The sequence below is a fragment of the Saccoglossus kowalevskii genome, chromosome 3 (assembly GCF_978046115.1).
Source record: "Saccoglossus kowalevskii chromosome 3, keSacKowa6.1, whole genome shotgun sequence".
In the NCBI taxonomy this organism is placed as follows: Eukaryota; Metazoa; Hemichordata; class Enteropneusta; family Harrimaniidae; genus Saccoglossus; species Saccoglossus kowalevskii.
In genome coordinates this window covers 18227453-18250937 of record NC_140643.1, presented here as the reverse complement: position 1 = coordinate 18250937, position 23485 = coordinate 18227453, and the positions used below count along the sequence as shown (strand labels likewise).

The 23485-nt window shown below is 36.0% G+C and overlaps 1 protein-coding gene across 3 annotated transcripts; it reads left to right on the top strand.

Annotated features, from left to right (window-relative positions):
• On the top strand, positions 1-22835 carry LOC100373730 (serine--tRNA ligase, cytoplasmic). 3 transcript variants are annotated; one of them, XM_085496839.1, is made up of 11 exons: positions 1-101; positions 11793-11863; positions 15720-15806; positions 16391-16549; positions 16755-16895; positions 17487-17642; positions 17880-18101; positions 18622-18751; positions 19848-20005; positions 20788-20917; positions 21139-22835. In XM_085496839.1, exons 2-11 carry the CDS (start codon positions 11843-11845, stop codon positions 21303-21305), a joined length of 1371 nt encoding a protein of 456 aa, XP_085352965.1. In that variant the 5' UTR covers positions 1-101; positions 11793-11842; the 3' UTR covers positions 21306-22835. The 3 variants fall into 3 exon arrangements, with proteins under 3 accessions (XP_085352965.1, XP_006820952.2, XP_077868432.1); XM_006820889.3 differs by lacking the exon at positions 1-101 and adding an exon at positions 5187-5411; XM_078012306.2 differs by lacking the exon at positions 1-101 and adding an exon at positions 7283-7433.
• The last annotated feature ends 650 nt before the right edge of the window (positions 22836-23485 follow it).

The following is a 23485-nucleotide window of genomic DNA, read 5'->3' as shown; positions in this document are numbered from 1 at the left end:
ACATTAAAACGATGTGTTCATATGATTAACGAAATTAGGGAGGGGTAGCTTGTAACTGCTTGAAGTGAGGATGGCAGACAGTGCTTGACATGTCGTAACCGGTTAGTACTATTTACTTTCTCACGGTGAATAATGCGACGTTTGTTGTACCAAACCACAGTCCCTCTATCCTCGATAGAGGGATTGTGACTAAACACACAATATTTTACAGTTTTGACAGCAATGCAAAATTGCCATTCGTTCTAATTTCCAATCACCAACTGTGCGTATTTATTTATGGCGCAATCTCTGTAGAGTTAACTGAGAGTAAACTAAATGGAAAGCACCAGCCTAGTGTATTATAGTGTTTCACACGTGCTTCAAAACGAGGTGGGAAAGAGTGAATTGTAATAGTAGCTCGAGTTGTGTGTTGGTGCTTGCTCGTATGGCTTCACCTCTTATTACATTGGTGGTATAAACAAATTTGCGTCGTATTTGGTTGTGAAGAAAGCAATGAATGATTTCATATACTCCTCGTCGTGATTGCACAACTACGTTTCCCTCCGGAATTCACTGTTGTGACCTGTCATGAACGGTACACGCACAGTACTGAATGCTTTCAATGAGCCTCTACTACTGGCGATTAAATCAATATGTATATGACGTGCAGTGAAAGAGCGGTACTTCAGTACTGGTGTCCCGTTGAATCTTGTTTCTTAGCGTTCCCGGTGAATTCTAATCACGAACTCAGCTATTGCCAAAGATCATAACTAGACCACGATGGCGCACACAAAGGCTATGCATCACAACCATCATACAGACAATGTTTGTATGAAATGACGATTTGATTCTAATTTCTTGGAATGAGATTGAATTAATATTTTTTTTCTCTTATGGTGTAATTTTCTTCTCAAACTGAATAATTAGAATGAAATAAAACTGTAGTTTTTATACATGTACGATGTTATAAAGAATATTTTAAACATATTTTTTTTGCTGAATCACTATGTTTGAAATCGCCACATTTTTCAAAAACGTTAGTTTCAATAACCTCGATCATCCAGATAAGAACAACAAACGCGGTCGACTGATAATATCGTCTCCATCCAGCCATATACTTATACTGCTGTGCGAGCAACGAATTTGGAAGAAATGATAAAGTATATTTAATATTAGACGGCTACCATTTCTATGTATCTCTCTTCGATGTATATACGTACAAAAATGAAAGCGGTTTGTCCAAGGTATTGTTTCATATCACGCTGCGATTTGGAGGCTTCAATTATAAAAATAATTATAAAAACCAACAGATGATACAATCTGCCATTTCAACAAGACTTGCTAGGCAATATATAAAAGGGATTAAATGGAAAATATAATTGCAATGACTGTTTAACCAATTACATAAAAAACTGTTGATACCAGCTGTCAACAAGAACTGCCAGGCAATATGAAAAAGGAATTAGTACGCTACTTTCATATTCAAATGAATGACGTAATTCTAACGAGAAGTGTAGACCGGTAACGGTCATGCAATTGACATGTGTTATTCCCAGGGACCCATTTTAATGATTGTCACGTTATTTAAATAATCCAGAAACTGTAGAGGCTACAGTAACAAAAAGACTGACGGATTTTCATTGAATTGGGATCGTTCAGTAATGATCATCTAGTAAGACCCCATGTAGTCCACTGTTTCAAATTGGGTGTTTTTATTTAGTGGTAAATCCATTACTGTCGATGAGCGACGATCTCATGTGAAGACCTTCATTATTTTGATCGTTCAATACATTCGGGGTCAGAGATACCGTCTAGTTTTCAGATCAACACCCCGCGCTACACACTACTGGTATTACCAGTTGTAAGATGCACTACTCGTATTGTTGATTGACGAAGTCTGCAACCCCTTTTATTGACGACGGACAAACACACAAGAACACAGAGTTCATACCTACATTTGAAACAAACTATCGTCGAGGTGGGGTAATAGAACAAAGACTCGTACAATTAAAGAATTTCGAGCAGTCTATTGACTAAATTGAAATACTGTTATATTTGATGTGGCATAGATGTTTGCAAAATCATTGTACGTTGTTGCTAGAGGGCGCTCTAGCGTTGGAGCGTATCGTGGACCCGTAACGAGTGCAACCATGCAAGCTGATGTCATTGTAATCATCTAACTAACGTGAATGTTTCACGCAGCGTTTATATTGTGATTAGACAACCAGGAGAATTATACACTCGGAATTAATGTATTCGACGTAAACTGCCAATCATCATGACTGGCACCGTAATGAATTATCAAAAAAGTGCGGACACAACAATTGTAATTGTACAAAATATTTGGAACTATTTTTAATCATAACAGACACTGAGTACGCTGCGTTGTCCATGGGTGGTGTCTGCAACGAAGCCGGCACACAATGCGGTCATACGGTTATGAACATTATATCTGAATGGAACGCGCATATAATCAGCGCCTACTTTGATGTACATAACATAAAAAACTGAGATAGTGATACCAGCTTAAATAAATAGTACACGTACAGAACAGAATATAATAAAATTAGAATTCAAAAATTAAAATAAATATGGGTAAATAATATTTCATCAATAAGTAACTGAGAAAACACGGGGTGATGCATGTTCAAATGTAAATGATTGTGCAGTGAGATCTTCGGAGATAATCTGATATATATTCAATTCTAGGGGTATGTGCTACAATCATTTAACACGTGGAGTCTGTCACCCAATTAAAACAGGCTTTAGTTATAGCGATGGATGCTCAATACCTGTTAAGCCAAACAGTTTATGGCATTCCAATATGTTTATAACATATTTTATCAATCCGTATACCAAAGCAAGCAGCACATGACGGGCTCTGCTGAATAACACCGTACACATGGTGTCACTGGGCACAATCTTAATCGAGTAAATTGCGCTGCGTAGTCAGCGTCGTCAGTGCTGGATAATAGTTTCACAAATAACTCGTCTTTCAGAATAGTTCATAAATAAAGTAGCGAAAAAAAAAAAAAAAAAAAACTGTTCCTATTTCTGAAATAGCATTTTGGTCACAGTGAAAGTAGTTATGCACTTCATACCTGTTTATGCAACAGGTCGTCGTAATTGTATTGCGACACAAATACCTCAATGTTTTATAAGAAGCGTTCCATGGAGAATATTTTTACAATAATAAAACGAAAAGGAGAAATATTTTTACAATAATAAAACAAAAAAGAGAAAGCATCTTACTTGTTACGATATATATAGTTGTAGTGATAATGGTATGTAATAACAATTATGGGCCTACAAAAAAACGGGTACCGTCATTTATGTGTCAGTTTATTGGTGCATTTTACGATATTATTCTGAGGACGTTATTTTCTCGAGACACACTGCTGCACCATGATCCAGTAAATAATAATTCAGTTTAATCCGTCGCCACGTCACATCAAGAAACGATGCGACGATCGTAGATACAGCAACAACAATTCACAGGTAGACCTTTCTCATAAGTACAAATTTCACCGTGACTTTCAAGTGTCATAACAAATTAATGATGTTTCATAAGTACATGTAATGTTATGTGGTTGCACGAAGAAATTAAATCATACTTTTTTGTGATGACGATCTTTGTATTTGTGAATATCATCATTATTTGTAAGCGCCTCGCAAACTACAAAAGGTGAACAGAAACTCAAACAAAAAGTTCACATGTCGTTTACTATTTGTGCAATTGACTTCACTGGGTATGAAAACACGTCTAATGACACTGGCGGCAGGAGTACTAGATCGCCGTGGATATGTACATATCCTAATAAAACCTGCTATATTACATGTTAACGCCCACTGACGTGTGCAATAAAACATACTACAAGCTAACACATGTTCTGGATAGATTATGCGCCTTTTTCTTTTCGGTAATGTACGTATTTTGAAATTGCAGTGGCTATGATTAATTGGATAAGTGGAGTAATTGTTAGTGGGATGAAAGAAGAGAATAGAATAGCCGAGTGTCTACGACAGCTAACAGACGGATTGTCAAGTTTAATTCCAATCGGAATATAATCTGATATTTTACTCGCCCTAAGTGCTCCATTGCCTTAGAACAAAAGTTTCCAGACACTAGATAATATCCATCAATTAATTCAGTTTCTAACCCGAAGCTGTAACGCTTGGCAATTGAGTGAATGGGTCTCAGGCTGTTAAAGTTAAACCTTGAACGAGTTGCGTTTAATACGTCATGTGGTGATGCGGATCACGATAAAAACAAAAAAATCACCCACATACGCCCTAAGTCTTTTTTTTTTGCCTGTTTTGTTAATTTAAGTCTATGACTTTTGTCACGTGACCTTTCGTGGGTTAGCATGATGGCCTGCTTCTCAGTACTATGATAATATTCATGTTATCGGAGAAACCATACGACGAGTTACCTCCAGCTTCCCTCGTCTGTTTCTCCGCTTCGCTGACGGAGGAAGCAGTAATACAGTTTTTGTTAGAGGGCGCTATAACTTGTAGACCAAGAAGCGGCCGGTACGGGCGGCGCATCGCGCTTACTGACCTGACACCAGCCCCATTAGTACCCTGGATTTTTTCTTACTGAATATAAAAGCATTTTTCGAATTTCTTCCGTCTTTTTTCTAGCCTATAATTACTCATGCTAAAAGTAAAAATATCCGTATCGACTTTCCTTGTTTCTGTTTTTTTTTGCAGTCAGTCTTGAGAAGCAATCAATATACTGTATGCCGCGCAAAACGTTGTTTTCAGCTCTTGTTTGCTTTTGAATAAAATGAAAACACATTAAATTAAAGTACACATTCAAGTTGTCTAAATAGTTGTCTCTGCAATCAGTTCGTACCAATTTGTAACAGCATCTCTTTGTCAGTTCATTGTCACTGCATTGTATGTGCTCATGCATTGTATGTGTGTAACACAGCAGAAAGCGTAATTTTTTTCTCTCCATCGGTTGGATATTGTCTCGGAATACACCGATGTAATTGAAGTAACTGACTTGTAGTCTGATATATAGTAGATAATATTGTTGACCTGAGTAACTATTCAAAATATCTAGACGTTTCGAGCTATAACTCTTTATCGATGGCATAGAAGAAAGGGTATAGGTAGAACATAAGGACGTGACGACAGTTAGCTTTAGTCTGATGCAATCAGCTATCAATATGTATATACATATGCAAATTTTGTGGAATCACTCCTGCGCATGCTCTGTCTGTGTGTCGTATACAGCAGAACGCGTGAATTATATTTTATTGCCATACCGGTTGGATATTATCCCAAAATGGTGCTCGATTTGGAATTGTTCCGATCCGACAAGGGAGGAGACCCTGCAAAGATCAAGGAGAATCAAGCCAAACGCTACAAAGACGTTACGTTAGTGGACAGAGTCGTGGAAGCTGACACAGCATGGCGAAAGTGTAGGTAATCTAAACGTGCAGATGATTTGCACCATGTTTAGTCTATGTGTCTGTCTGTCATATAATGATATCGCCGAAATATCCCGTTGAATATAGATACACAGAGAGTGTTTTACTATCTATAAGTCAGCTCGGTCGCTACAAGGCTATCGATCATTACCCGACATTTGACACGTTGTATCATCCAGTTGAATGGGGTCATAGTTCAATGAAAAACATACACATGCTATCGCGTACGGTTGTACAGCAACATGTCCATATTGTCGTGTTTGATTTAGGACATAAACCTTCATTAACCTATACACGTAGGCATTAGTAAATATTCTACCTTCGTTGTTTGTCCATACCATCGTGGGGTTATTTTTTAATAATGCAGTCAAACTCAGTCAGATTCAAACTCTGCCAGGTCTTAACAGTCGAACTCGGCCAAATGTAATTATACCGTGGTGTAAAGTGGTGGAGAGTACATACTATTTGTAGATCTCGTACTACAACTAAATTAAATCCAATAATAGATGAGATCATTTACAGATGTAAAAAAAATCCCCCAAAAGAAAATGATTCAACTACACTGGTAATGGCTATATAAATGTTGACCCATCAGACTACTCACTCGAAATGTACATGCATTAGTCCGCCATTTCAAAATAATTTTTTGTGCTAAAATTCTACTCAATTAATCTTAGTCTTGTCTTTTTCTGCTATGATAAAACAGTTTGAAATACAATCAAGCCATCCATGGCATCCTATATGACTCTGTGCCTTGGTACATGTACATGTACATGTACAAATTATAATTGTGGTGTGAGACCTGTAACTAATTAACATTTTGTGTTATTAATCCCTGTTCAGACACAGTCTGAAAACGAGCATGCGTTCGTGTGTCCGTGCATGCGTCCAGACCTATAGCTTAGACATGCCTGGGCTGATTACATTCAAACATCAAACATACATCATACATGTACATAATATTATACATATGCACATTAATTCAATTCACGGTGTGATTCAAGATGTTCGAATGGCGGCCATTTTTGTGCTGAAAATCATCAAAATCAAACATTTATGGATGTACATAAAACATTATGGGTCCTGATGTACGTCATTTTATTTTTCAAATCGGATTCAAAATGGCTGACTGGTGGCCATTTTGTTTTAATGAGTGTGGTTCTTGAGTCGTATCTCTGACATGATTTGACTGATTATGTTTAAATTTTGTATATTCATTATACATCATGTTATAAATATACAGATGTATTTAAAATGGCCGACCTGTGGCCATTTTGTTTCAATTAATGTACTCTTGAAAATCAGATACAAGATGACTGAATGTCATATTACTATAAACAAATGTATCTTAAGTTTGATAACAAATGAGGACTGTGCCATGCATGGCTTTTACTTTATTGTGGGTTACACTTTAAAGTTAATAAAGTATAGGAGTGGTCTGATGCAATCAGCTCTCAAGATATAGAATTCTTTTGGCATTGGACCAACACATCCCTGATGTGTTGTATATAGCAGGACATGAAAATAAATTTCACCATACTCGTTTGGAAATTATCTCAGAATATACAAACAGAATAAGATGCAATATTCATGCCAAATTGAAACACTGATTTCAAATAATTCGTGTTAAAATGGCAGACTGTTGTTTACGGCTTTGTATTTCCACTCCATTTTTTTTGTTAATTGACTGAGACTATAGTTGTATGTTGCTGTCGTTAAATATTTTCTGTTGTTTACTTCAACTGGCACTGAAGGTAAATATAGTTTGAGTGGTGTGATGCAATCAGTTGTCATGATATGCAAATTTCGTGGCGTTATGACCTATAAAATTCAGCAGGACATGAGAATTGTATTCATTTTTGTTTGAGACACCCAGAATGGTGCTTGATTTGCAACTGTTTAGATCTGACGCGGGAGGAGATCCTGCTAAGATCACCGAGAATCAAGTCAAACGCTATAAAGATGTTACGTTGGTGGACAGAGTCGTGGAAGCTGACACAGCATGGCGAAATTGTAGGTAAACTAAGGTACTCTTGCATCAGTCAACTCTATATTGTTGACATACACAAGTTGGACCACTGCAAAACTATTTTAACATGTTTTGTTCAAACGATATACTAGTGATAATGTCATAATGGCATTCCTGTATATAATTCTCTATATTTTGGTGAATATTTTTGTCATCTCATGAGCTGGGATATTTTCAACATCTTGAAAACAAACAACTGGATTAGTTTGATTCGTAGGTACAGTACCTCTAATTTAAGTGGCTATTTTTAGTCGCTGTTGGACAAAGTCTATAACAGGGACTTATGTTTTTGATTCTATCCATACATGCATGCATGCATGTGTGTGTGCACGCATGTCCGTCTTGTCATTTCAATTTTGTTCAAAGTTGGTGCAAAGACAAGTCATAATGCATGTGTGTTTCAATCTGTTTTTTATTTGGGCGACTGTTGACCAACTGGCGGCGATTTTTCTCCCAAAATACCAAAAATCAGCATCAACTGGTTCACAAGCATGCTTTGACCGATTTTATTCAAACTGGTTAATGGTTAACTGGCGACCATGTTGGTTTAATTTCCAGGTGTCCTTAACCATTTCTCAGACATACTTTCACTGATTTTGTTTTGAACAACACACATGATATTTTGTTTTGTTATTTGATTCTTAATGTCAAACTGGTTTATGTTTGGATTATACAATTTTAAGGATAAGATATATGAATGATCCAATTCCTGCTAAAAAGTGCTGTTTAACATGATGAATACCCCTCCTCACCAACATTAGCACAATTCATGAAGATTTAGCTAAAAATTTTGTGTAACTAGAATTACTGGGGAATTAATAAATTAAGAACAATGTATCTACTGTTTGTCTCGTACAAATTTTATCACCAACTCAATGTAATTGTAAATCAATTGTAAACGTCTTAGTGGTCTATGCAATATAGTTGTCGAGTGCATGAGACTTTGGAATTTGGTTTTTGCTTAAAAATAATATGTTTACTTAAACATGCAGACTGATAAAAAGGATTTGAAGTAGAGAAAATCCAAATGATAACAATACCGTATTTGTTCTATTAGTATTGCATACACTTAATAGTTGTGTTCACGTTACACGAAGTACCGGCTATGATTTAGGCTGATTTAGGCTTATCTAGCATATTTGCATTTCGGCTAGATCCAATTGCGTCCACGCACAGGGAGGGCCAATCGTTAGCACGGGCTAAGGGGCGCCATCAGTTGATGACCTTTGGCAAGCCGCTATTTACGAATGAAAAATGGATGACACGCGTGAGGTTCTATTTCTGCTGCTGACATGTTTCGCTCTAATTTTGAAGCGACGTGCACAGGAACGTGAGAGAAGATGGACCCAACTTATTTGGATGCACAGAAACAGTATACAACGGCCTTACAGAATACAGAGTTTTATTAATGCATGTCGTAGACAGCGAACCAAATTTATTTTGTCTACGATTGGAGCTGCTGTACGCTCTACTACAGCGACCCGATTAGTGTGGAAGCGTGTACACTGAGCTCGGTTGCCTTTTTGGGAATGAAAAAGTTGGATATATTTGATCACACGTGCATAATGTTCACACCCAAAGGTCGCTGCAGAAGGCGCTTAGCCCTGGGCTAAGCGTTCGCGCACACTTTGTTAGCCCGTGCTAAGGGTCTAGACCGCTTCTTAAATTCGGATCAGATTTAACCCGTACTTAGCATTCCTTAGCCCGTGCTAAGCGTTCACGCACATTTGCTTAGCACACGGGCTAAGGAATTTGACCTCTTAGCCCATGCTAAGGAGCTGTGCGTGAACGCAACTAATAAGAGGTGTTTCTATGATCCAACTATTAAGTCATATTTTGATGAAATTCTTGGTGTGCTTCTACTGGTAATAGAGCAAATATAATACATGTATGAACATGTACTTGAAGACATGTACCCCTAAATATACTGTGTGAAAGTGTAGGTTATTGTGTTATTAGCTACATGTATAGTACTTCCATTACCAATTATTTGTGTTTTAGTGTTTCCACTAAATATGGTTTTTTACTCAATTTCTTGCGGCCTGTTTATATTGAAATTCTCAGATACATATGCATAACTAACATATAAACAGAAGGAAATGACCTTGGTTAGTTAAAAAGAAATTGTATTTCTTTCGCAAGACACGTTTTATCACCACTTCAATTAATTGGAACATATATTGAATTTATGTGTATACAATGTATATTGTAATTTGGATGATAGCCAGACTAGCTCTTAACAAACTCAGGTATTTGTACTTTGTATTTTTGATGTATATATTTTAATATTAGTTTTCTGTCATTGAAAATCACAGAATTAAGAGGATGTGTATCATGCTTATGTCTCGGTGATTGTCAATCAACAATTCTATTTGGTTGCTCTGTGTTGACAATGCAGTTGAAAAAAATGCCACAGACATACTTAAGATTGGCATACCCGGATACAGGAACTGGAACCGGAACCGGAACCGGAACTTGTATTTTGGCTTCATTTTGCTGTTGTTAAGACTCCTTATCACATGCATAAATTACTTATCACCACATTGTGATGAAGGACATGGCAGATCATTACCCCTATCACTGCAGTGTTATATTACTTACTAATGAACTTTTTTCATTGTATACGCTGCTTGAACATTGTTCGGAGCTTTCAGTCCAGTAACTACAGATTTTTGTAACGATGGTTAATTTTGACAAGCTGATGTGTGTATTTTCAGAATTGTATTCATTCCCACACAAAAATTGGTTGATATTTCCAAAAAAAATTCTAATGAATTTGAGCAAATAATCATGTAGAATCTCTATACAGTGTAGGCGTTCACGTGAAATAGAATACCCCCTGTGTTATTTCAGTAATAGTTCCACTGTCAACACATGTTATTTCACTATGTCATACTGTGGACATATGCAGATGATAAATACCGGTATATAATCCTATGATATTTTCGTCAGCATACACTTGAGATCATCGCCTGAAGCTCGAATTGATACAAAACTCTGGCTGTAATCACTCATGTCTGTTGACCTAAGATAAAATATAATTACCATTTTGTTGTTGTACACCTTTCAACCAATTTTACTCAAACTTGACACCAATATTTTGCCAATGGACACTTCGACACTAATTTGTTTTGGGTTTGAATGAAATTTTAATGGGTGCCTTCAAACATTTATCTTATTTGCCTGTGAATTTTATTGGTTTTGTGGTTTGATGCAGTATGACTGACTAATAACTGTCCTTTTCTATGGAATATCTAAATTCCCAACAGTAAATCATGAAACATTTTATTATATGCATTTGTATAACAGGGATTGAAATTAAGGCCTGTCAAAGACGGGCAGATTCCAGCTAGGAAAGGTGGATGTACAAATTGCCTGCACCTGTTGACAGATGACAAATTGGGGGTACTGGTAGTCAAAGTTGCTAATGTCCAGAAAGACTTCAAGATGATAAGCCGAAAATTAAAATTTTATTTTAAATAATGTGTTAATTTATCATGCTAAAAACAGATACATCATCAATTGTGACAGACACTTGTTCTCCAATCTATTCAATGGACAAGCAAGAGTTATTTTTAATTTCAATCTATATAATCTCAACAATATTTGGTTGATGTCAGCAGAGATGAGTCATATACATGTACCACCAAGTTTTGTATCAATCCAAGCTGTAGGTGAGGGATTGATGTTACTGTGGCGGTAGTCAAATGTTCCAAATTATGTTTAGTGTTCTCTGTAATATGTTTTCTATACATGCATTCAAGGTTGTTTCCTATTACAATTTTTTTTTGATCAAAGATATTGTTGTGAACTTACTAGTAAAGCTACATCTCTGTGTATTCATAATATAAACTACACTATCAATATTGTGGCCATAGTCTTCAACTATGACCTGTCTGATAGTAATTTTGGCCCCAAGGAATCCATAGAATGCTCCATTTTAACTTAGAATTATCAAAACCTCCACACCCTGGTAGGGAGAACCCTATCCCACTTGGTGGCGCCGCTGAATTGCAGTGCTCCCTCTAGCAGTTTTTTTTTTAGAAAAACTCCTGACATAGAAGTGTTATTTCTCTGTTTTCAATGACAGCTTTCTCGTGTTTTGTCAAAACTGCGGTTGTTTATACTTTAAATGCGCTTGTGGAATACTACCAAATTGAAATTTTCTGCGTTATCACTTTTTCTATACTGTGCATCTGATTGCTACAGCCTACCCATATCAAACAGCAGAGCTAGCCTGGGATTTAAGTTTTTGATTTCAAGACACTGCATTTCTTTCATTTGTTGTAACACTCTCTCCTTGTGTTTTAAATAATGCAGAATTTTTATTTATTCATTTCTAGTGAGGTACCAAGCTGACAATTTCAACAAATTAAAGAATGACTGTAGCAAGATGATTGGTGAAAAAATGAAAGTAAGTTTTTATCTGACAGCTAGACTGACACATACAAGGTGTCCAAACACTCTATACGTGTAAATTAAGGAAGAACATCAACTAATCTGTAAATATTATACATGTACTGTGGAATACTTTATTTTCGCTGGAATTAATTTTCGCTGAAAAGGCTTTTCGGGCATTTTGTATGGAATTTATTTTCACTGATTTTTGATGAGTTTAATGTAAAATATAGGAAAAAAAGTATATTCGCTGAATTTTATTTTCACGGAATCATCCCTTCAGCGAAAATAGCGAAAATAAATTCCAAGCGAAAATAAAGTATTCTACAGTACATAGAAGAATGATTACTATATGGGCATTATGGTTTCTGTATAATTTTAAAAATTAAATTCGAAACCTTTAACTAAAGCAACAATAGCTGTGATTTTGAACATTCTTTTGTCTAAATATACCCACATAAAAATGACCAAATCTCACCGAAATATTGTTTTAAAAACAATTTCTAAAGTGACCCTACACAAGGCTAATGTCACATAAATGGCGATTTGAAAACTAAGAATCGATTAGTTGCCATTTCATTTAAATAGGTGATGTTGTGGGGGACAATAACAAATTATGACACACAGCGCACACTATTGTGAGAAATGACACATAAAATCATCAGTGAGTGGCCCTCAGGGAGAGGCAGTCAGAGGTGGCTCAAGATGACAACGTTAAGTTGTCATCCTGTAATGTAATCCCTACGGCTCACTTGACACAACTTGATTTCAATAGATGGTGTCCTCTAGAGTCCTCGCCTCCACCCCTCGACCATCTTTTTTCACTTGCAAGTGATTTAATGCACAACATAAGTATATAGCTTACATGTACATGTACAGTCAAACCTCATTATAACGAAAAGCATTGGACCAACGTAAACAGTTCGTTATAACCGTAGTTCGTTATAACCAGTTAGCCTCTAGGGGGCGCTTTTAAAACAAACAAGATGGCTGCCGAACCCCCCCCCCCTCCCGATTTCAAAACGAAGTCAGCATAAAATAAATGCACATTAGACACATACTTTAACATAAGAATACAGTTTTATTACCATTGTATGTTCATTATTCTTCATGAAATACATAAAAATATGTTCCTTTGCCATATATGTAAATAATCAAAGTGTCAAAATTGAGGCTGACAATAAGTGTTCACATGCTTGTACAAGGTGGATTCACATTCATTTAAAACAGTTACACATGGATTACACAGAACGTGAAGTTCGAATAAAATTGAGCACGGCAGAACAAATTCTCACTGGTAACAAGAATTTTTCAGACAAGCTTGAAAAAGTCTGTGATTTTCGCCTGACGGTGGTTACACATTGTAGAAAACAACATGTCCTCAACGGCTGAAAGCTTACTAAACATTTCAATGTCAACGTTATCACGGGACTGGAGATAGTTTCTGAGCTTGAAAGGCAAGTTAGTGCTTGTGATGAAGTCGACACATCGTCTAAAACAGAAGCGGTATCGATGTTTTCGACATTTACTTCATCTTCATCCAACGGTTCCGCTATCACCGATGCAACAATGTCATCGTCTGTGGGAATTTCACAAACATCAATCTCTTCGTCGACAGCAACAAAATCAGAAAAAGAAAGCTGGTCTGGTAGATCTACCTGCTGTGAAAGATTTTCCCAAAGTGTGGATAGATTGTCGTCAACGTGTTCGCGATTGTCGTCAGCTGTTTCGATGTCACCACTTTCACCGTGGACAAACTCCACCTTACGGAAACAGTTTGCAATGGAAGTTGACTTGACTTTGATCCAAGACGAGTGTATCATGTCGATGGCATCTTTAATGTTGATAATCGGCAGATTTTCACCGGCATCAAGGGATACAAGCATTCTCTCGACTACCCGTCTTCTGTAATGACTTTTGAAATTTCTTATAACGCCCATATCCATCGGCTGCAATTTTGACGCTGTGTTTGGCGGCAAAAACACAAGTTTGATTGATGTCAGATTACTTACGACAGGATGGGCGGGACAGTTGTCGACAAACATCAACACTTTTTGTTTTTCAAAAGTGAATTTTCTGTCTTGTTTATGAAGCCAGTCTCGAAATAAATCACTGTTCATCCAGGCTTTTCTGTTTGCTGCGTAATCGACAGGAAGGGCATCCAAGTTCACATTTTTAAAACACCTAGGTTTCTTTGATTTACCAAGAACGAGCGGTTTCAACTTTTCTGAGCCATCCATGTTAGCGCATAACATCACTGTTATTCGCCCTCGAGTGTTCGACATGGTGAAGTCAAAACTGAGAGTGACTGCCTCTGTAAAGTCAAGCTTTATTTATCCCTCTCCAAACCCCCAATTTTCACACTGTCTGTCTACTCAGACTTTCCCGTGATTTGCGTGATTTCCGTCCGTCTCGTTGTTTACGTCAACCATTCTCAACCACATGAACGTGATATTTCAACACTTTGCGACTTTGTGTTCATTCATAAAAAATCACACCCATAATCTTGTGTGATTTTATAGTCAGACAAGCATTGTTTGAGATGTTAAAATTGACTGGACAGGTTAATTGTACGCAAACAGTCTTGTATGCATTGTTTATTATGCACCACACCGGATCTTGGCCACATGTTATGATTATAATTATCGAAGCCACTCGGGCATTTGTTCGTTATAAATGTAAACAACCCATTGTTCTCAGACGAAAAACAAGTCGCTGTAACCGGGTTTTCGTAATAAGCATTGTCGTTATAAACGATGCCCATTGCATAGGAAAGTAAGCATTTCAAACGGGACTTTTGTTGTTCGTTCGTTGTAACCGGTTTTTCGTTGTAACCGAGTTTGTACTAATGAGGTTTGACTGTATATGCTATGCTTTCAGTGTCCACATTTTGGCGACGGCTATTACTAATTGACACTTATTAAAAGTTGGTATACATGTAAAAGATTTATAGCTATTGCCACATTAATATCATTGCAGTGTCAAGTCCGCTAAAATCAAACCTTTCTACCATACTATATTGTACAATGTGCTATTTCATTTAATAGTATATATTTCTGCATTCACACTCAAGTATTGAGTATTGGTATAATTTCATCTTTTCGTTTTGAGTCCATTTTCTGAACTTCATTTGTCTGAATTTTTTCTGCCATGTATATGCTAAATTACAAAAAATGATTTCCTATATATTAACTAACCCAGTAGAAGTACACGTTTCTTTGCCTTAATTGCATCAACTCAAAGCAGTGGTTTAGTTGACGCAATACAGACATTCAAGTGAGTTGATGTCTTACCTGAACTCTGAATGAACCCCAAAGAGATAATAAAATAATCACTTTACTCTGAAGTGTGTTGTGATAACACCAGATGCAATGGTCAATTTGGTGCTATTTTCAGAAAAATCACTCTCTAGGAAAAAAGCAATACAATCACATCCATATCTGATCACAGGTTTGATAACTAATTCTACTTTTTAATTTGTTTTCAGAAGTAAGTGATTTTCAATTATCTGCTCTCTAGAAGGAAAAAAATTGGTTTAAAATGATGTATCTAATTTTCAGTAAATAATTAGGATTACCGAGGCAACACTGTATTAAGCATATTTATAAATTATTAGAAAATCAGTTCTGATAATAACTTTAATAACTTTTAATGCATTTAATATTCGGTTCACAACTATTGTCACATTATATCTCTCTGAAATATCCCTCTTACAATGTACCAAATTATGTTGTGCAAATTATGAAGTACATGTAGTTGTGTATAATTTTGAGCTTGACAAAATGTACATTTTGATACATACATACATACATGCATGTGACGAAATGTACCATAGACTCAAATTGAGGTACATGTATGTGTTTGGGTTGTAGAAAAAAGAACCTGTTGGAGATGCTGATGAAGCAGTACCAGAAGATGTTGTTGCCAAAATGGAAGCACTTACTGAAGATCTTTTAAAGGTAACAAATATTATAATATCTGCATTGGAATATGGAATACCAGCAGGCAACTAATGTTATTATGAATTGAATTATGTTGACCACTGTTGTGTTGAGCTTTCACAGTTTAGAAATAAGTGTCTAAATAACGTTTAATTAATTGACAAGTTTATGCATCAGAATCAGAATCAGGATGTGGTGCGTTATAAAACATATTAACTGGTTTATTGGTGCATTAGCATACTCCCATTTCTGATCAGCAAAATCAGTCTTTATTTTATTATTTTTGGAATTTCTCGGGGAGGACATGTATGCATGTTATTATTGAGTCAATATGTGTTCAGCATGCTACATTACTACCTGGAGATCAAAGTTATCTTTGGAATGCTCAACCAATACTGTTATTCATTGTCTTTATTTATGGTACAAATCATTGATGTTTTTTTTTCATATCTCGCTATCTTCTCCTCAGTTTCTCACATCTTCTTTTCCTAATATTCAAAATCATCACTGTTTATGTAATTTTGTAAGTACCTAGATTAGAAACTGTAATGTAATGTTTTATCAATAGATGCAAGTCTTTCTTTTTTGTTTTTCCACCACAGAATTTAACCGTGAATCAAATCAAGAAAATCCGAGTTTTAATTGACGAATGCATAGCGAAATGTAACAGTGAAAGGCTGGAATTTGAGAAAGTTCGTAATGAAAACTTGAAAGAAATCGGAAACATGCTTCATGAGTCTGTGCCTATTAGCAATGATGAAGTGAGTACTATATGCATCTTTGAACATATAATTGTATTAAACATTTCTGAATGCATTGACTGGCAATGATATCGTATGATATCGTACGTCTACATGTGCAGAGTTTTTTATATCACAACATACATTTTGTATCTCGGAAAGTGGGCTGGTTATCATGCATACATTTTAAAACATTAATTTAAAAAGTCATGTTCATCTGTTTTAGGATGAAAATGAAATTGTACGCACATTTGGCGAGTTGGATGTTCGTAAAAAATATTCTCATGTTGACTTGATACACATGATAGATGGTATGGAAGGAGAAAGAGGTGCTGTGGTATCTGGCAGTCGAGGATACTTTCTCAAGGTAAGGATTTTAAGGATTTCACTACTACTTGTACCAGACTGTATAAAATGGTGGCCACCTATAATTTTGCATAATGCAGTGTACTACTGCTATAAAAAAAGGTGGCATTGCAGGTCAGTTGATTTGCCTAGTGATCTGGGAAAGTGGCCACTTGGGGGCACTTAGTTCCTGTTTTCAGATGCAGGTCAGACCGATTCATCAAACCTAATTGGCAACTCATACAATCTACATATAGAAAATGATATACCATAGCTACATTTATGAACTATACTTAATTTTACATATTCACTGAGTTTTAATTTAGTGCATTTTTAGTGCAAACCCAGTGAATATTTTTACAGTACTATGAATTGTTATTAGACAAGACTTCTCATGCAATATTGGTCAACATACACAGCAGCAATAATTAGTTGCAAAATAAACTATAAAAAAAGTTATTTTTATTCTTGATCAAAATTATGTGGAGTTACTTTGTGAAATGTGAAACAAAGCTGCCTTTGGTGTTGATGGAGATGGTCAGGGAAAAATGGATGGTTGAGATTTATGTTTTTTTAAAATAATTCACACTGATCTTCATATTGCCTGTATTAGGGGGCTGTTATATTCTTAGAACAAGCATTGATTCAGCACGGGTTGCGAATACTGGCCGAGAAAGATTTCATTCCACTGTACACACCGTTTTTCATGAAAAAAGAAGTTATGCAGGAAGTGGCACAGCTGAGTCAGTTTGATGACGAACTTTACAAGGTGCGAGAAAAATATGTACATTTCACACATTAATAGTACTGATATTAATCATACTTTGTTGTATTCTCGTGATTACATTATTATTATGCTTCTTTCCTTGTTTGTAGTTATAATGCTTGTACTTGTAATAGTGTACAATAGCGAAAGTGTTCGAAAAGGTGAAAAACCTGGCAAATTGTGTAACTTGTAATGATTATTTTGAGAAATAAATTTGTTGCTATCACTCCATCTCTCTAGGTCATCGGTAAGGGTAGCGAGAAATCTGAAGACTCTGGCTATGAAGAAAAATATTTAATAGCAACCTCTGAACAGCCAATAGCGGCATATCATCGAGACGAGTGGATACCCACTGCAGACCTACCTATAAAGTATGCTGGGTATTCTACCTGCTTCAGACAAGAAGTTGGATCACATGGTAGGGACACAAGAGGAATTTTTAGAGTGCACCAATTTGAAAAGGTGAGATACATGTAGTTGTATGATTGACAATAGATGTTAGAATCAAATGGTGACCATGCAATCTCATTGAGAGTGAGATGTGACCGGTGTTTTTGCGAACACAAATGGTGCGGTAGATGTTACCACTGGCTACAGTGTACATTAATAGTTTCTTGGTTAGTTGTGTTTAGTGCTTACACAAAGTACAATCTGAAACTGCATTGCATGATGGGACTGCATGTATGTTGAGCTATGTCACATAATGTTTTATGTTGCTAAGATGTGCACCACTGTACCATGTATTTTTATTGGGACTGCAAAAGCTGCTGTAGAGCTCTGGTCAAAGAGCCGATGAAAAATTGATAACTGTTGCATATGTAGACTACAATAAATTATAGAAGACATTACAACTTTAATCTCCCATGGTAGTTTGTAGCATATTGATGACACAATTATATTGTGTATTGTATTGCATGTCCATTGGTGCTGTGATCAGCTAACCCACTCACCTACAATTCTTACATTTGCGTTGTATTTTCAGGTGGAACAGTTTTGTCTGACTTCTCCTCATGAAAATAAGTCATGGGAAATGTTTGATGAGATGATTGGCAATGCTGAAAATTTTTACAAGTCACTTGGTATCCCGTATAGAATAGTCAACATAGTGTCGGGTAAGTCATGTTGTTTACATCAGATTTCTGATGAGAATGAGACTCGATGCTCATCGTCATGGAAACAACATGCAGCTGCTCTATTTTTTCAGGACCTCTAAATAGACAGAGTGAACCTTCTTCACACACTGCTTTTCTGATGCAAACATTTCTTTGGTTTAAAGGGGCACTTCCAGTTAAGCCTAATCTCACAATAAATTTACTTTCTGGATTAAAATTACAATGGATAACAAAAGATAGATTAACTTTATAAACAACATAAACAATAGTGTCCCATGATTCTTTGGTACAATCCCTGGGCTTGGAAGGTTCTCCTTTAAGTACTTGGGCCCCTATACAGGGAGGTCTGACACCAACATACGTGGATATACTTCACTATGGCAACTATTTTAAAACCTAACAACAGTTGACTACATGTAATTATTCACACATTAAATAAAAATTGTTATTTTTTACACTTAATGAAGTCACTTAATTCGTGTGTAATAAATAAATTTTTGTTCATTTTGAACACAAATGTTGGTTCATAAAAGCAAATATATACTTTGTATTGCCCATCTTCGTAAATCTATTAAAAGCCAGATGAACAAGCCATGCAGTAATTTTCCATATCATGCCTAGCCTTGTTTGACAAGAAGACACGACTTGTTTTCCATATGTGGTATACACATACACTTGTTTTCCATATGTGGTATACACATACACATGTTTTCCATATGTGGTATACACATACACATGTTTTCCATATGTGGTATACACATACACATGTTTTCCATATGTGGTATACACATACACTTGTTTTCCATATGTGGTATACACATACATATGTTTTCCATATGTGGTATACACATACACTTGTTTTCCATATGTGGTATACACATACACATGTTTTCCATATGTGGTATACACATACACATGTTTTCCATATGTATATCTACACATAAACAACACAGGACTAATGTACACTAGTATGCTATTTCATATGTGCATACTTACCAGCTTATTTGCATGTCAGTCCTTCATGTGCATCCTGTTTTCACTGTACTTCACCAGCAGCAACCCTCTCCTAATGACTGAAATTTTTTGTCTTTCGCAGGTGAACTAAATAATGCAGCTGCAAAGAAGCTGGACCTGGAAGCCTGGTTTCCTGGTTCCGGTGCTTTCAGAGAGCTTGTCTCCTGTTCTAATTGTTTAGACTATCAAGCCAGAAGGTTGCTTGTCAGATATAGTCAAACTAAAAAAATGGGAGGACAGGTGAGTGTTTCCTCAACCGACCCTGGTATTTATATTGTAACCAAATTGTATCTTGTTTGATGCATTGCTAGTAGTTCTGTACAGCCCGCATGCCTGGATATAGGCACTTCTGTAGTGAAATGATGTTTGACTTTCTATAATTTGCAACTATAGTTTGAAACTGTGTCATACATGGGGTATATGGAATCCTGATTTGTACATCATAACTTGGGTACTATCTTGGTAATAAACAACTGGTTCCAGCACTCATCCACATAATAAATCACACAAGCATAGACTACAACCAACAACAGCTTTATTGAATTGAATGTATTATGTAGAAATTTCACCACTACCAGAGTGGCTTCCGCTAGGCACTAGATTGGCAAGATAGTTGGTTTGGACAAGACTATTGTATTTATATTACTTAGCAACAATCTCCTACTTTTGTAAGATTATCTTTTTTGAGGTCAAGTTAGACTTGCATGTAATATCTATTAGTTCCAAAACTCCCCGAAACCTGGTCAATGAACATGATTTTGTTTGTTATGTTACTTTTCTAAACAATAAAAATACAGCTTCTATGATGACTTATTGCAAATGGGGGTGTGAATGGGTCAACTCAATTTTGACAATTAGCTGTTAAATACTTCTGTCCCACTCTGTTAATAGTGGTGGTCTTGGGGGGGGGGGGCGGTACTGGATGATGCAATTAACAAAATCTGACATGTCTGTGAATCTTGTATAGTGTTGTGCTTCTGTCTTTGCTTACTTAAATTTCATTGCCTTTATTTACATCACAGGCTGAGTTTGTTCACATGTTGAATGCTACCATGTGCGCTACCACGCGTGTTATCTGTGTGATTTTAGAAAACTATCAAACGGAAGAAGGTATAATCATCCCGGATGTTCTTAAGCAATATATGCCACCAAGTAAGTGCATTATGGGTAATTTCAGTGTTAAGTTTTCTGACTCTAATAATAATTTACCAGAAACATATTTATGCATTATTTATAATCTGTTTATTTGAAGTCTGTCATTAAAGGATGATTGTGTAATTCTTGAAATTAAAATCTTTTAAATACTAATCAATATTATATCAGTCGCAACAGATCAGTCCTTTACACTCTTCTTTTTTCTTCAATTTAATCAGATTTACAAGATATAATAAAGTTTGTGAAACCAGCTCCGATTGATGAACAAGAAGCTAAGAAACAGAAGAAAAAGGAAGGAAAGAAGAAGAAAGCTAAGACTGAGGATGCCAGCGGTCCAGTTGAGAGCACCGCTGAGAAAGTGGACAAACTAAAATTGGATAAGTGAGGGGAAAATACCTAAGACAATCAATGAAACAGAAATATCAATGCAGTTCTTACCATTCAACATTTTCTATTGCCTTTTGCTTCTGTGGCAATCGTATTATTCATCAGAACAAGATTCTCCCTTGGCAGTCAAATAAATACAAATAACTACAATCACTCGTCAGGTCATATGACATTGAAACGTATATCTAATCTTTCCTAAGTCATGTGCATGTTTTTTCCATTATACAGCATAATCAATTTACTTCTGCTAAAGAACCTTTTTTTTTTACGAAAAAAACCATACTCAGATCCTTTGATTTCCTCAATGGACCATTATCATTATATCACAGTATCATGTACAATATGTGAGAGTTCAAAAGAAGCGGCTTCTTTTATAACATTTGAAAAGCAGGAGGGTCGTCAATTGCCCACATGTGGGAATTGAGTCTAAAGCGATGATAGCACATGCTAAGAACGCAAAGGTTCATGTGTAGACGCTTGTTTGTAAACAATGACGCGCTATGCTTCAAAATTAAAACATGAAATTATACGTGCGACTCTCTAAGAATTAAGGAATTCTTTCAGCAGGCAATGAGTTAAAGAGAAATTAAATGTGTACATTGCATTTCAATACTAAAGTAGTTTTCAATATAAACAGATCATTGCAGCATTGACTGTACCTCATAGATGTTGGGGTTGAACAGCGCCCTCAGTGTCAAATAGCTATAATTCTTTTGTTCATCTAATACTCTCGATATGGTTGTTTTCTCAATTAATATGTGTACTCCAGTGAGTTTCTAAATGGCAGCATTTTACAATAACCATGAATGTACTTGAAAATGTCTGATATTTAATGCGTTACCAAATGAACAATGTTAATGTTTGTTATAGATGCACAATTTTGCATTACTTGGCAATATGTCATCTTGCGCAATCTTACTTCACTGAAGCCTCTCACATAGAGTGAACTTTAATGAAAGCACTCACTTGGGGTGCCCTTACTTCACTGAAACCTTTCACTTGGGGTGTCCTTACTTCACTGAAACCACCTAGGTTGATCACAATTCACTGAAACCACTCACATTGAGTGATCTTAATTCACTGAAACCACTCACTTGGGATGATTGTATTTCACCACAACCACTCACTTGAGGTGTCCTTATTTCACTAAAATCACTTCACTGAAACCACTCCCTTAGTGTGATCTTACTTGCTGTAACTCATCACTTGGGGTGTCCTTACTCTGCTGTAACCACTCACACAAGGTATCTAACTTTGCTGAAATTACTGGTGGCCATGTTTCTTACAGAAAAACTAAATTTGACTTGGATAAAAAGTATTGTGAATCTGTCTTTTATTTTCCAGCTCTGAGCATTGTGTCCGATCACACAAATATATTACTAGTATCAAGAATATAAATTTCTTATACATGTGCAATGTCAGAATTGCGACAATTAAACCAGTGAATGAACTTTAAGCCTGTACAGTTTTGTGTAAAATGATCCTGTATTGAATTAAACCGCTGGCATAAATAAATCTAAAATACACATCTCTGTTTCTGTTTTCAATTTGTATGAACCAAATCTACATTGTCACTACTGCGATATTCAAAGGTTAGTGTGCTATCCAGTAATGGTCAGGGTCGCAGGTGGAGCGAACTTGCATTGATGGATGTGTTTGAAGAGTTCTGTTTACATAACTGTGGTTACCTACTTAAAACCATTCTGACAACTCTGGCTTATATCGCTGTGCTGTTCTGATTTGTAATTTTTGTCGTGTGTTATGAATATTTTATGTAAATTTTGCTGATGTTCATCCAATATCAGTTTTGAAGCTTAGAATTGAAATTGACAAGGGAAATGCAGCATGTAGGTCAAAGATACTAATAGCTGCATTGCCCCCTTTTAAAAGTACCATACTGTTCTTATGTACAGTTAATATCCATAAGGTATAATGAGATATAACATCCTCTCGTATTATGGAGTATATTTTGGCCTTGTCTGAATTAGCACCCTTGTTCTCCATTTGTAACCCAAACTTGATGAAAGTCTGGAACTATCTCTGCAATTTGGCCAACTGTACAAAAAATGTGTTTTTTCAAGCTATACGTTTTAAAAGAAAAAAACAAGTGCAAATTTGAGTTTTGGGTCATTTAATGCTTGTAAACACTAATAAAAAATGTGAATTAACTTCAGAAGT